Here is a 13,981-nt window from a genome sequence, read left to right on the forward strand (position 1 = left end):
TTGTGTGCCTTTAGGCAAAAATGATTACAGTAGACAGAATTGTGTCCCTCTGGCCTACGTGTTTGATTTGGTTCAGGTTTTTCGGTCTTTTGATGAGAAAACTAATCCTACATGAGAGGTCTGGATATATAATATTTATGCCTTGAACTAGCAGTGTATAACTTGTTGGAAATAACAAATTTGGATGGAACAGCAACTCTAAGACTAAAATAAAATATTGTTTAAGTTGTGGTTGAATAGGCTGGATGTCATTATATCTAGGTTGACAGTACCTGCAGGGCAGTACGCTGTCCAGAAGAACATATGGCTCAAAACAGGACTATCCTTATTTAACCTAGATATCTAGCTATTTAGTTGTATTTATGTGTTACTCCCCCCCCCCAAAAAAATAGGGAACTCCAAATAGATTAGTTGGGTCTACATATCATAGAATATCTTCAGGAGATTTCAAACTCAAGCAATGCTGCCAGGATGTAGCCTACAGGTATCTGGTGTGTTCCCAATCATCTTTACCTCCTGTATGTATGTATGTATGTATGTATGTATGTATGTGTGTGTGTGTGTGTGTGTGTGTGTGTGTGTGTGTGTGTGTGTGTGTGTGTGTGTGTGTGTGTGTGTGTGTGTGTGTGTGTGTGTGTTTGTTTGTTTGTTTGTTTGTTTGTTTGTTTGTTTGTTTGTTTGTTTGTTTGTTTAACTTAAATGCTGCCCAGAAGGTCTCTGGGCAGCTTACAACATTTAAAATACAAAAAAAGGCAAAATAATTGAAATGCAATTAAAAATATATACTCTAAAAATTGCCATCGGGCCCACAGCTGATATTATTTCAATTAAAAGCCTTCTGGAACAGGAAGGTTTTGACCTGGCACCGAAATGTCATCAGAGTCGGCGCCAGACGAATTTCAGTCAGGAGGGCATTCCATAGTCTGGAATCATTTGATCTTAAATGCTTTTCAGAGCCAGCCCATACAATCAGCAGAATAAGGTGGTATATATCTTGCTAGGTGGTGCCATTTCATGTTACAGATGAGGGAATTATATTTAACCATATCTCCCTATAATTGCCCATCCCCCTATAGATAAGTCTGTCCAGCACACAGAAACTAGCATGCCAGAGCAAAAGCAGAGCACCTTCTTCCACCCATATCACCAGCACCAGTCAGACCGGGTGGCTGAGGGGCCCAACGCCAAGAGAGGCCTGGTGGGGAAAAAAACTAGAAATCTGACCTTTTCAGCAGTGGCCCCTTGCCTCTGGAATAACTTACCTGTAGGGAACTCGCTGAGGCCCTCCAAGATTAACTTGAAGACATGGCTATAGAGGCAGGCCTTCCCTACAGCCATTACCTAACCTATCTCCCCTTTTCTTTTTTCTCTCTCTTTCTTCTTTTTCTTCTTTTCTTCCTTTCCCATCTTGGACTCTGTGATCAATCTGGATTTTATTTTTATGTTATATGTAAACTGCCCAGAGTAGATACATTCTAGATGGGTGGTATATAAATCTAATAAATAAATAAGAAGCTTCCATGTCAGGGATACACCTAACGTAACATTTTCTCATCTATTATAACTGCTTAAATATACAACATCTACACTTATATTCTGCAGTGAAACCATTCAGCATCTGTCCAGAAACCTACATTACATTATTTGGTTGCAGATGAAAATTGGCTCTTAGCAAAACCTGTTTCTACATAAGAAAAGATTATTCCATCTTAGCAAGTGGTTTATATAAGTACACGTTTCATTTCTTATGTGCATGTGGTATTATTAAAATTTAACATTAGAGACATTCTGTTTAATATATTATATTTATTGCAAGTCTAAGATTTTCTAAAAAGAGCAAGTTCAGTAAAAACAATTCAGGAACATTTAAAATCAGTATATAATACAGTAAGACTACATATTAATTAAGCATCTAGATTGCTTTCCATCAATTGTTATCACAGCTGCTATGCTATATACCAGGCTTCTGAACTCCACTAAGGTATCTATTTGATCTCTGTCAACAGACCCAATGCTGAGACAGATGGACCTTTGATCAGAGTCATCATGAAATTTGTATTTTCTTTTGTAGAACAATGGCCAAAATCTTGCTATGTAGTTACACCTGCAGAAAGCAAACTATTTACGATGCAGCAGCTTCCCACTAGCAATTAACTAATTTCTGCTTCAGTTTTCCAAACCCAGCCATAGGCTTGATGTGCACATGAAAATCCAAGCAGGGACTCCTTAATTGGCAGTAAGAAGCTACTGCAAGTTACACTGTTTGCTTTCTGCAGGCTTAACTAATGATGCGACTTCACGGAGGGGAAAACCCAGTTTGGTTCAAAGTTTTTTTCAAATGGGTCTCTGCTGCAGGTGAAATTGTTGTAGCTGTCTATACAAACACAATAAATTATCTGTTGCCGGGGTCTACAGGAGCAGATGCAGAAAGCTGCAGCCACGAGGAAAGGAAACATATTTGCTGAGATGGTTCTTTTCCACTAGGGCCACCTTTATCCTCTCCCCCCCCCCCAGTGACATGGCACTTATTTGTTACAGCACTAACTTTGGCAAGCATAGTAAAAAAAAATAAAAAAATAGTTTAGAGGAGGAAACAAAACAGGTGCTTAGTTGAGGCAAACTGATGCAACAGTGTGCCCATTGAAACTTTTGTGATGGATCTTTTGCATTGGATCATTATACATGCCAGAAAATGGAGAAAGGTGGTACCTGTTACACCAGCAAAATGTGCTGTGCCAGCTGAACTAAAAACATTGATTCCACATTATACTGTGTATCTCTTTTCATTTTCACAATGTTGAGTACAGAGCTGAGTTGACAGCTGGGCCCCTTGGGTGAGAATTGCCTTTCCAAGCCTATCTAAAAATAATACTGAATATGCACATTGTCATCACTGCACGTGCTCTTTCATATTACCAGTTTAGTTCATTACCATGTCCAGCATATTCAAAAGAATCTGCTTCATCTGGTGTGTCAAGTTCATCTACGTTGATATCAATGTCATCTGGACTCTCCAGGTTATCATCAGAAAGCACAGATCCTTCACTCTGATCCAAAGACAGATTGATATTTGGAGCAGTGAGTTTTATCCTCCTGGGATGGGAAGCATCAAGATCTAGAGAATTGGGAGGTTCTAAATAAGTGTAAAAATAAAAGAGTCTCTTAGACAAAACTCTTCATGCTAAATAACATTTAAATATGTATGTATCAGCCAACTATATTAAAGTACAACACTTAGTCTAATTTAATATTTTGATCTAAACCCAGGGAGTGGGGGGAAGAGATCCAAATCTACCCAAGGATTCAATTTCCATAATCTTAGAAAAAAGCAAATAAACAAACAATATAGTATGTTATCCAGTGTTATGCAAATGAACATCTATTTGCATGACAAGACTCAAAAGTGCTTGTTCCTTTCCATCTGCTTCTGGCAATCTTCCAATCTATTCTACTGCCAATGAGAAGAGTTAACTAAATGGAAACCATGATAAAGAGTGGTAAATATGCTACATTTGTAATTCACATATAGATAATGTTTGGAACCTTCAGATGGTGTAAAATTTAGTAATGAGACTACCATCTAGGTCCTTTGTTTGATTTTTTTTGTTTGTTTGTGTGTGATCTTGATAAAGCATCAGTTCTTCTTTCCACAAGTGAGTAAGTCAGTACAGATATTGTGAGTCAATTGTCATGTTAAGGAGAAAGCTAAACACAGATGGTTTTTTGATGGCAATGGTATCTGAGCTTTCCTGGAAAACTGCCTTCCTCAGAACTGGGAAGTCATCTTCTCATTCACCTTCCTCTGCCTTTTAATAATACAATGCCCAATAAAGATATCATTAAAACTATCAACTCTCACACAAATTCTATGCCTTTTAAAAAAACAAATAAAGTATCACCTTGAAATGGAATTAGGATTTGGGGCATTATTCAAGCACCAACACAGCTGTTTCCTCTATACTTTGTAGCCAAATTTAGCACTGAAGTACTAACTGGAGAGTAACTAATTATCACATGAACTCAGTTTACTTGCAGGCTGATGACACCAAAATGCAGAAGCAAGTGAACTGTGCAGTGCAAGTGGAGATTATTTGTCAAGAAAGGCATGGAATTAACTAAATAAAGCAAAGCTAACACCTCTTTTTATTCTTACACCAGAATAAGGTAGCAGAAACATGCCTCACAATGAATAATTAAAGGCTTAGGAGTAGAATGAACATCCAACAGATAATTAAAAGGTTGTCTTACCAGGTCTCATCTCTGCAGAACTGGAGTTTAGCATAGTGTCATCCATTCCCACATCCTCTGGTGTCAATCTGAAGGACACAGACAAACACATATTTTTTATGGTGCAATCAGAGTGCACTAAATAAAGACCAATCTATTCTGCTTTTATTGGAAAAGGATAATGAAATGCTAGAAAGATGTAGAACTCCTTAAGTTTTAAAGAGAATTAGGATGCATTAGGGAAGTAGGAGTGCTGGGTGAAGGGGCAAATGATCAAGCTCAGAGAGGCTTCAGCTGTCTTCCAGAATCAGCATTTGGGTCTGAGTTCTAGTTCATCTCAACTGTTCAAATCAAACTGCATAATTCTTGACACTATAAAGAGAAACTGAAGAATACTGCAATGAACTCCATGGTGTATTTCATCCTAGTGAGCAGGAAAACAAATAGGAACTACATACTGTATCTCTAATTCAGCTGCACAGAACAGATAGAAAAATAGGGTGAGGAAAGAAATACTTCTTCCTGTTGCATATGTAGGCACGCAAACAAACTTTCAGTGAATAGGCAATTCAGTTTAAAGGAGGGTATCTAACTCTCAGATGTGCTTCTTGGAGTTTTGTTTGCAACCTCACGTGCTATCTGTGGCTTGTGTGACTGGGGGACACTTTTCTGACCTGGGTTGATTGTTTGTCTATCCAGCACTAAATAACTGTTCCTTCCATCCTTTGATTTCAGAAACAGCCCACCTCTCTGCTGATTGGTTCTCCCATCTCTTTGGTCTGTTGTTGGTAAATTTTTGTTTGGTGCTGATTAGTTCAGTTGGTTGCTAAGTATGTGTGCAGTAAAGAAAGCAGAATACACAAGTCTGTAATTTCAAGCAACTGTAAATAAAAAATGTTTTTATTATTTCACCAACAAATGTCTCAGAGTGAGTTATTGAAACTTTGTCAGTTAATGAAAAAGGGGTGGACTTTGGGAAACTTGAAGCTATTTTGCTCTGTGGATCCCTGAAATTCTACTGCATACAAAAAGAGAATTTTACCATAAACTTTAAAGTCTGCAATATTTCTAATAATGAACCACCAACAAAACCCCGAAAAGAAATATCTTCTTAAATATATACTTACACCAATAGAAGAAAAATAGCTCTCCATCAACATACACTGACAGCTTGATAAAAATTAAAGAATAAATAAAAGGGGTTTTAAAAAAACCCAACAACTTTATGTAGGTCTCATAGGAACCTGAATTCCAATTTCACATTAGCCTTACCATTAGCTTTACCATTTAGAAACATAATGGTTACTTTTAAAAGAAAACAGAAACAAATAGAAGAGTATAGAAGTATTTGATACTCTTTGTTAGCTAGCCTTCCCTGGTTACTTAACATCCATCTGAGGTTCTGCATCAGTGTGTGACATATTCAAGAGACTATTGTTATAATGATTTTAAGAGATGGAACAGGCAAAGCTCTTTGGGGAAAAAAAACACCCGACTTATGCAGAATCATGGGTGATTTCGTTTCCAGACTTTTGACTGCTAAATAATGTTCACAAACTCAGAAGGTAACAAAAATTATATTATTTTCAAATATAATTAGTAACTCCCCTTCATCTTATAGATATTTCCAGCTTAATTAAAACTTCACATTTCCCACTGGCTCAAATTCAGTTGCTACTCCCAACTAGAGGAGACATGCTGAATTGATTGCTGAATTTCAAAGCAACATTTCTGGAAATCCCATTAATTCAATAAGTGTACTCTAGTCACGATTAGGAACTGGATTTAAGACATTGTTTCAAGAAGGCTGTCTTGTTATTCAAATCTTCCTCCTAGCTTTTATTTTTCCCATCAATAATGGATTTATTTATTTTATTTATTTATTCCATTTATACCCCGCCTACCTAGTCATTGCGACCACTCTAGGTGGCTCTAGGATCAATGAAGATGATGATACAAGCACAGAATAATGTTAAAATATCTAAATACGGAGGGAAATGTGGACAGCTTGTATCTTCCTAAAGAAGAAATACAAGAAACTGGGACTTGTCACATAAAAAAGATGGTTAAAATTTACTGCTAGAATTATTATGGCCAACAAGGACAGAATTAACAGAAAGAAATTCACATTCAGTTTAGAGTAAAAGCAAATATATTTGTGATTTGTTGATGGAATGAAGGAGCATGGGCACATTCAAATGGGCCAATATTTTCTAAGCGTGAGTTTATAGTAGCTTTCTTTACCTCCAAGAATCCTACAGTGCACTCACTGTTCACTGCTTTACCAGGGTAGACAAACTACATACGCTTATTTTAACTACCGTGAAAGAGTAATGCCAAAGGCAATGTTTAACAGAGGTCACATTGTTACTGTTGACCACAGTAAATTTTTTGACTGTTTGACCTTGAGTGCATTGCTAAACCCATGCATTAACATTTCACAGGATTTACTGAACATTTATTGTAGGAGCACCTTTTTAAAAGGTGAACACTGTTGTTCCGTTATTTTCGCTACTGTTGTAGTATGTCTGCTAATATAGTTTTCCTTGAGTTTCTGATACCATTTTAGACAAAATCTGATACTGTTTTTGTCTTATATAGCCTTAAACTGGGTTGGACCCGAATTATGTTTCTACATAACTTTGAAACCCACGTATGAGCAGCTGCTTGTTACAGGCTTCTGGGTGACAAATAGGAAAGCTCTTCTTGAAGACTTCACAGGTTGCGCAAGATTTATGTGAGATTTTGTTGGTTTTTTGTTTGGTTGGTTGCTTTAATTTTTTACAACAGAAGTAATTAGTGCCCCCAAATCAAAACCAAATGAATTGTCTAAAAATAACAATAATTCATAATCACTAGAAAAACATTCAGTTATGCAAGCTTTCCTTCTCCTGTTACCAACATTTACAGTGCTGGGAATTTTAAAATGGAAAATGATTTCTCTTTCAATAATTTGGAACATCGGTGGGGAATTTGTTTCTGGACTACAACTCCCATAGGCCCTAGCTAAAATGGGAGGTGGTAGGAGATGCAATTAAACTGCACTTGGAAGGCCACACATTCCCCAACATGGTTTAAACAGTGAGCAATGAGATGAGTTATTCTGAGAAGTATACTCTGCCATAAAGGACTAATAAGGATTCACATTTATTATATGCATTCTTTTGAAGCAGCATGCGGTCTGCATGCATTTGGGGAAAGATACTGTGACATGAATGTGTACATGGATGCTTTCTATGAGTACCAGAAAATAGTTGACAAAGCACCACAAACCAAGCTGGCAGAGCTGTCGGTAAACAGAAGTTTTGATTCAAGAAATTATTAATAATAGACTTTAATACAGGAAACGGTAATAAAGACAGAAGGATCAGAAATGTGGATTTATTCCAGGACACTATGAATGTCTTGGACTGACCAGTGAAGAAGTATTAAAGTATATGAATAAAGAGCAAAAATCAAAACACACAAAATAAAAATAAATTATTACTACTATGAAAGCTAGGATACTTTGACCATGTAATAAGGGATGAAAAGCAGAACTTGTTACAGCTGATCATTCAAGATAAAAATAAAAGGGAGAAAGACAGAACTTACTGGCTGAAGAACCTGGCAGGCTAGTATGGATGCAACACAATGTAATTGATTTAAGTGTTTGCATTTAAAGTAAAAAGTGCCTAGTTAGTTAGTTAGTTAGTTAGTTAGTTAGTTAGTTAGTTAGTTAGTTAGTTAGTTAGTTAGTTAGTTAGTTAATTGGCTAAAATATTTTTACTCAGTCTTTCTCCTTAAAAGAATCTAAGGCAGCCAAGACATCCAACCTCCAGCAGGAGAGGAACAACAAGAATCAGACTATGCCTGGACTGATGTTTAATGTGCTTTCTGAAGAGTGGGTGGGAAACCCATTATGGTGTAGTAGATTGGGCTAGGGCTCAGGAGGCCTGGCTTTGAATCCCCACTCAATCATGGGAGCTCACTGTGGAACTGGTAAAATCCCTAAAATATCTCACTTATCTTGAACGCCCTATAAGTTGGTTCCAACCTGAAAGGACATAAGTGTAAGGAATACCTGTCACTTACTCTCAAAGGGAAATAAAACTTCTAGTTTCCTTTAGAAAATAGTTTTATAATAGTCTAATCTTGGGAATATAAATAGAATTAAGACCACAGCACCCAAAAGAATCAACAAAAAGAGTTAAGAATCTACATTATTTCTCTGGACTTAAAGTCTTACATAGTGATTCCCAATCTGGGTGTTTTCATCACAGTTCATATGTATTGTAGCCTTTGTTAAATAATTTTTTTTCCTTGACCTTTTGAAGAAGGATATTAAACTTAGTGTATATGCCTAAGTATGACAAACAGGCTCCTTGGGGGAGAAAGAAACCTCTACTTTCTGAGATGGGATAACTTTACCCTATTAAAAATGAGTTTTTATGCAGTCATAGCAGGGGTTCGCAGGTTACTTTGCTGTTATAAACAGGCTGGAAACCCCTGCTCTACTCATAAAAAGAATAATTAGCTACTACCCATATACCTCTCTGGCATAGCGCTATAAGAAGTTTAACCCGAGAGCATAGGTATTTTAAAAAGTTGTCCCAGGCAGCAGTTTTTCTATCCATTTGCAAGCACTTTTGATGTCACGGCTACCCCAATCCTACTGCACCAATGTCAAGTCAAATGTATTCTCCCACTAATCAAAAAAAATGCTGCCTTCAGCCTCCAATGGATAATGTTTGAAAAACAGCCTTATTAGAGCAAATTCACAACCAAACAGTCCCTGCAAGGTGAAGCTGGGATGCATGGCCCCTTTCCTAAAAAATCTTGATATACATGAAATAAATGCTGACACACTGCTGAATCTATAACTGAACTGCCCAGCATAGGTGCCTGCATGTTTGCCTGTGTGAATGAAACACAAAAATGAAATGATTAGTTAATGAATATGAAAAAGAAAAATAATGAAGTCTCTATTGGTGCAAGGAGGGCTGTTTTTCTTATTGCTGAAGATGGATGCTTGAAGCAGCAGCCACAGATAGTTAAGCTGTTACAGTTTGAATCCAGTTCTTTCTGGCCATTCTTCAATTAGATGCAAATGAAAAAAAGGTATTTCAGCAATGTACGTGTAGTTTTCAAACAAAAGACGGATTCTGTTCTGGATCTTTATTCTATATATTAGTTCAGTAAAATCCTAATCACAGTAAGACGACTATGCCTAATATTTCCTATACACAGCATGGTAGACACTGAGTTAGTTAAGAAAGAAATGCTGACTGCTGGAGCAGAACATCAAGTAAATGCATGCTGCTTTGCAACTTGACACCAAAACACCTGGGGAACATGTTTTCTAGGCAAAAAAAATCCCGGCATGCCTGTATATAGCTAGCAAAGACTCCTGTCTAAAAGTGTAGACAGCTGCTTCTTGTCAGTAACCTAAACTGAAAAACAGCCAACTTTATAGTTTGTCAGTACAACTTCATTAATTCAGTGGGCAATAGAAAATGCAAAGCATTTGTTACTATGTTTCTCTCAGATAATCAATAAAAGTCATGTCCTGCTAATTCAATTCTGTCTTATGGTGACCCTTTTCAGGGTTTTCCAGGTAGAGAATGCTCAGAAGTGGTTTACCCTTCCCTTCTTCTAGGGGCAACTTGGGATTGTGCAGCTTGCCCAAGGCCACACAGGCTGGCTGTACTCACTGGAAGCAGAGTGGAGAATTGAACTCCCACCCTCTGGCTCTTCAGCTAGATACCCAAACCATAGAGCTATCCAACCAACACTAATACCTCAGGTATCTACTGTCTGAAAAGAGAAGATTCACATGTTTCAGATAAATGAATATTAATTGGTTATCCACATTTTATTCAGTAAGTGGTAAGAGTGCATGAGCACCATACCTTAAAGATTTTATTCATCATTCTAAAATAAAATCTGGGTTCAGTATATTCATAGATGACTCAGGACTGGCATAAGCTCCCTCCCAATTTTGGGATAAGGAGCCCTCCATGCTCAAGTCTATGAGTAGACTGAATTATTGTTCACCCAGTGCTGCTCCATAGGCAAGACTGAGAGAGAAGGAAAGAAAGGACAACTATCTTTCTCTCCCATGTAATTCCTAGTTCAAGATATTGGTGCTGTGGGGCGTGATCCTGAACATGTGAAACTGGCAAACATTTTTTGTAGGCACATAGGTTGTGAGGAAGTACCTCAACTGATGGATGCATGATACTTAAAAAGAACACAAGAAACTCATGCTAGCTCATCTGTAGTTAAGAAAGAAGCCAGTAGTTTTACTTAAATCTCTTTAATATATTATGTGTAATCACAAGCATGAGGCAAGTGGATCAAAAAAGTTGATTAATTTTACTGTCCCCAAAGAATTAAATTTTAGTAGATATGTCCTACAGTATTTCATGAACTTGCCTTGGTTAAATAGCAATTTAATTAGCAAATCATAATTAAAATAACTGGTGTATGAAATGCCCCATTTTCTATATGTTGGTATTAATTATGATTAATCATATCTGTACTTCTGCATTGAGACATTATAAGCTGTTTAGATGACATATGAGTCATAATATAATTTTTTAAAATGCAGTGTAAATACAGCCTGATCATTTCATGCCACAGCTGTCAACAAAGTGTAAGTGATGATTATGATTACCTCTAACTTGCACTCATCAGATCCTTGCCCAAGGTCAGAAAGGAAGTTACCAGTGCCACCCCTTCCCCTTGAGCTTTCATGCCTAAACAAGGGATTTGAACCCAGATCTCTTGAGTCCTTGGACAACATTATCCATTACATCACACTGCTTCTCAAATACAATAGCTAATCCCAACTAAAATAGAGTCATTCACACAATTGCTCATTGATAAATTAACACTTTCACAAGCCCCACTGATTTAATAGGTCTATTCTAGTTGGCACTAGCAACTGAATTTAAGCCCAAGAGATCTTAACTTCTGAGTAGACATGTGGAGTATGTTAATTCTTTACTGATTGCTAAGATCCAGTAAACAGCAAAGAGTACTTCATTACAATTTCATATTTTGTCAAAATGTATGTTGTATGTTTTTGCTCCCAGTCAAGATGAATCCCCATCTGGGGAGCGGGGGGGGGGGTGAGACCAGTAAAAGTCTTCCACAGCAATGCACAGCTGACAGTCATCAGGCTAGGCTGATGGGGTATAGATATAAATAAGCACATATTTGATTGTAAAGGCTGATGGCTACCTAATATTATAACAACGTTGACTTACAATTGCTCACTTATTTTCTTCCTGCTCAGGGTTAGGCAATCACAGTGCTCCTGTTCTTGTCCAAGAATATCTGGAGGCCCAAGGTTGGAGACTACTGCCCTAGATCATACTTCACACTGCCAAATCTTGGAAACCGTCCTCTGTATGTGTGTGTCTCTCTCTCTCTCTCTCTCTCTCTCTCTCACACACACACACACACACACACACACACACACACACACACACTTTAAAAAGAGTGGGAGGGGCCAAACATAAAATTCCCAGATAGACCTTATGTTTTGCTTTGTTTTTGGAGTAGAGCGGTCACTGGTCTGCAAGTGGCCAGTAACCCTCCGATTACCAATCCCACCAAGACTTCCAAGCTGAAAACAAGTAGAAACAGGTTATTCTGGCAGTCATCATTATCACTACCATCACCATCATCTGGCTTTAAATTCCCCATCTAGCTATCTGAGTGATAGAACTAAAGGCTGCAAGCCTAATTGTCAGAAAAATAGCCTTGATATTTGCAGTTTAGTATACATGGATGAATAGTTCATTGAATAGTCTCTTAAACATCATTGTGTCTTACAATACAGATATTAAAATGATTTTTGATGTTGAGGAATGTGCTGCTATTCACATTTAAAGACGTAAATTCTCAAAGAGCAGGAACTATAAGCTCACTAATGAATAATTTATTCAATGCTTCGTTTGTCATTCGTTTAGTCATTTAGTCGTGTCCAACTCTTCGTGACCCCATGGACCAAAGCATGCCAGGCCCTCCTATCTTCCACTGCCTCCCGGAGTTGGGTCAAATTCATTTTGGTTGCTTCGATGACAGTGTCCAACCATCTCATCCTCTGTCGTCCCCTTCTCCTCTTGCCCTCAAACTTTCCTAACATCAAGGTCTTTTCCAAGGTGTCTTCTCTCCTCATGAGATGGCCAAAGCACTGGAGCCTCAGCTTCAGGATCGGTCCTTCCAGGTTTGTTCTCTTTGCAGTCCAGGGGACTCTCAAGAGCCTCCTCCAGCACCACAATTCAAAAGCATCAATTCTTCGGCGGTCAGCCTTCTTTATGGTCCAGCTCTCACTTCCATGCATCACTACAGGGAAAACCATAGCTTTGACTATGCGGACTTTTGTTGGCAAGGTGACGTCTCTGCTTTTCAAGATGCTGTCAAGGTTTGTCATCGCTTTCCTCCCAAGAAGCAGGCGTCTTTTAATTTCGTGGCTGCTGTCTCCATCTGCAGTGATCATGGAGCCCAAGAAAGTAAAATCTGTCACTGCCTCCGTATCTTCCCCTTCTGTTTCCCAGGAGGTGATGGGACCAGTGGCCATGATCTTAGTTTTTTCAATGCTTAGAGGAGCAGAAAACCTATCTAAGCATCCATAAAAAGCTAAATATAAACCACAAGGACCTTGAGTTGTTATTTAAGAACAAATACTTTGATAGAGGGAAGGACATATTTAGGACAAAATGCAAAAGGAAAAATTACTCCTACCAAAACTTGGGCAATTCCAGTATTAATATTTTCTTTTGGAATTGTGGACTGGAAGTACGGTAATCTCAAAGATTACCTGAGTCCTCCTATGAAAACACCAGTGTCATCAGCCAAACACAGGTACAAAGCACCTTTATTTGCCATGCAGATGTAGGCTTATCAACTTCAATAATCTCTGTGTGAGTCAAACCTCAAAACTGTTTTCATGGGAATATACTTCTACGCTACGTCATCAGATGGCAGAAAACAATCAAGGACTAAGAGTACTGCAACTTGCAAATGAGAACCAACTCAGTAATTTTGCAAGCATGTCACCTCAGCCATGCATTTTTAGGACTGCTGCTGCTAACATCAACAGCAACAACAGAAACAACAACAACAGTAACAATAAAAGTAGACTTTTCACTGTGGGAGGCCACAAATATGTCATTGGGAACTGCATGTAGTCTGTAGACCACATATAGGCCTAATCATACCGAAACTGAAATGTGCTGACATATCCATGGGTAGTACTTGGAATGCAGACTGAAAAGTCAATTACTGTGCAATTTTATATCTTCTCTCTCTCTCTCCCTCCCTCCCTCCCCCCCTCTCTGTCTTCTACATGGAGGTATACCTGCACAGGAAAAAATACTTGTGCAAGAAAAGAGAGTGTTCCTAATGTTTAAGCTGGTCAGACCTCTTACAAGAAAGGAGGTGTGATGATTTGTGTTTTTATGTGTATTAGAATGGGATATGTAGTCCTAAGATTGTCCCAATAGCATCCATTTTGATTTAAAGTCTGTTCTGTAGTAGGAAAGTTTTACATGCTGTTTCAGAGAAGCTTCGCTCTCTAGTTATCTCGTTGCTAAGGTGAGTAGAGAGCAGAGACTTTCGTAGTCAAAATAATTCTGCTACAAAGAATGATAACAACTGAAGCTCCATGAGAAAGTTAGGCGGGACAACAAGACCCAGGAAGCATTCTGGGAAGAAGAAGAGTGAAGAGTGAAAAAAAAAGATGGAGTTTGCCTGAGAAAGG

The 13,981-nt window shown here is 38.0% G+C and overlaps 1 protein-coding gene across 9 annotated transcripts in view; it reads right to left on the reverse strand.

Annotated features, from left to right (window-relative positions):
- Nucleotides 1–13,981, reverse strand: part of PRUNE2 (prune homolog 2 with BCH domain) — a 140,999-nt gene that overhangs the window by 25,106 nt on the left and 101,912 nt on the right. For all 9 annotated transcript variants that reach the window (XM_078385089.1, XM_072992232.2, XM_072992233.2 and 6 more), the window contains 2 exons: nucleotides 4,249–4,316; nucleotides 2,933–3,133 (listed from right to left, as the gene is read on the reverse strand). In XM_078385089.1, coding sequence (XP_078241215.1) covers nucleotides 2,933–3,133; nucleotides 4,249–4,316 — 269 coding nt within the window. The remainder of the gene's footprint in view (nucleotides 1–2,932; nucleotides 3,134–4,248; nucleotides 4,317–13,981) is intronic.

This window comes from Pogona vitticeps, chromosome 2 (genome assembly GCF_051106095.1).
Source record: "Pogona vitticeps strain Pit_001003342236 chromosome 2, PviZW2.1, whole genome shotgun sequence".
Lineage (NCBI taxonomy): Eukaryota > Metazoa > Chordata > Lepidosauria > Squamata > Agamidae > Pogona > Pogona vitticeps.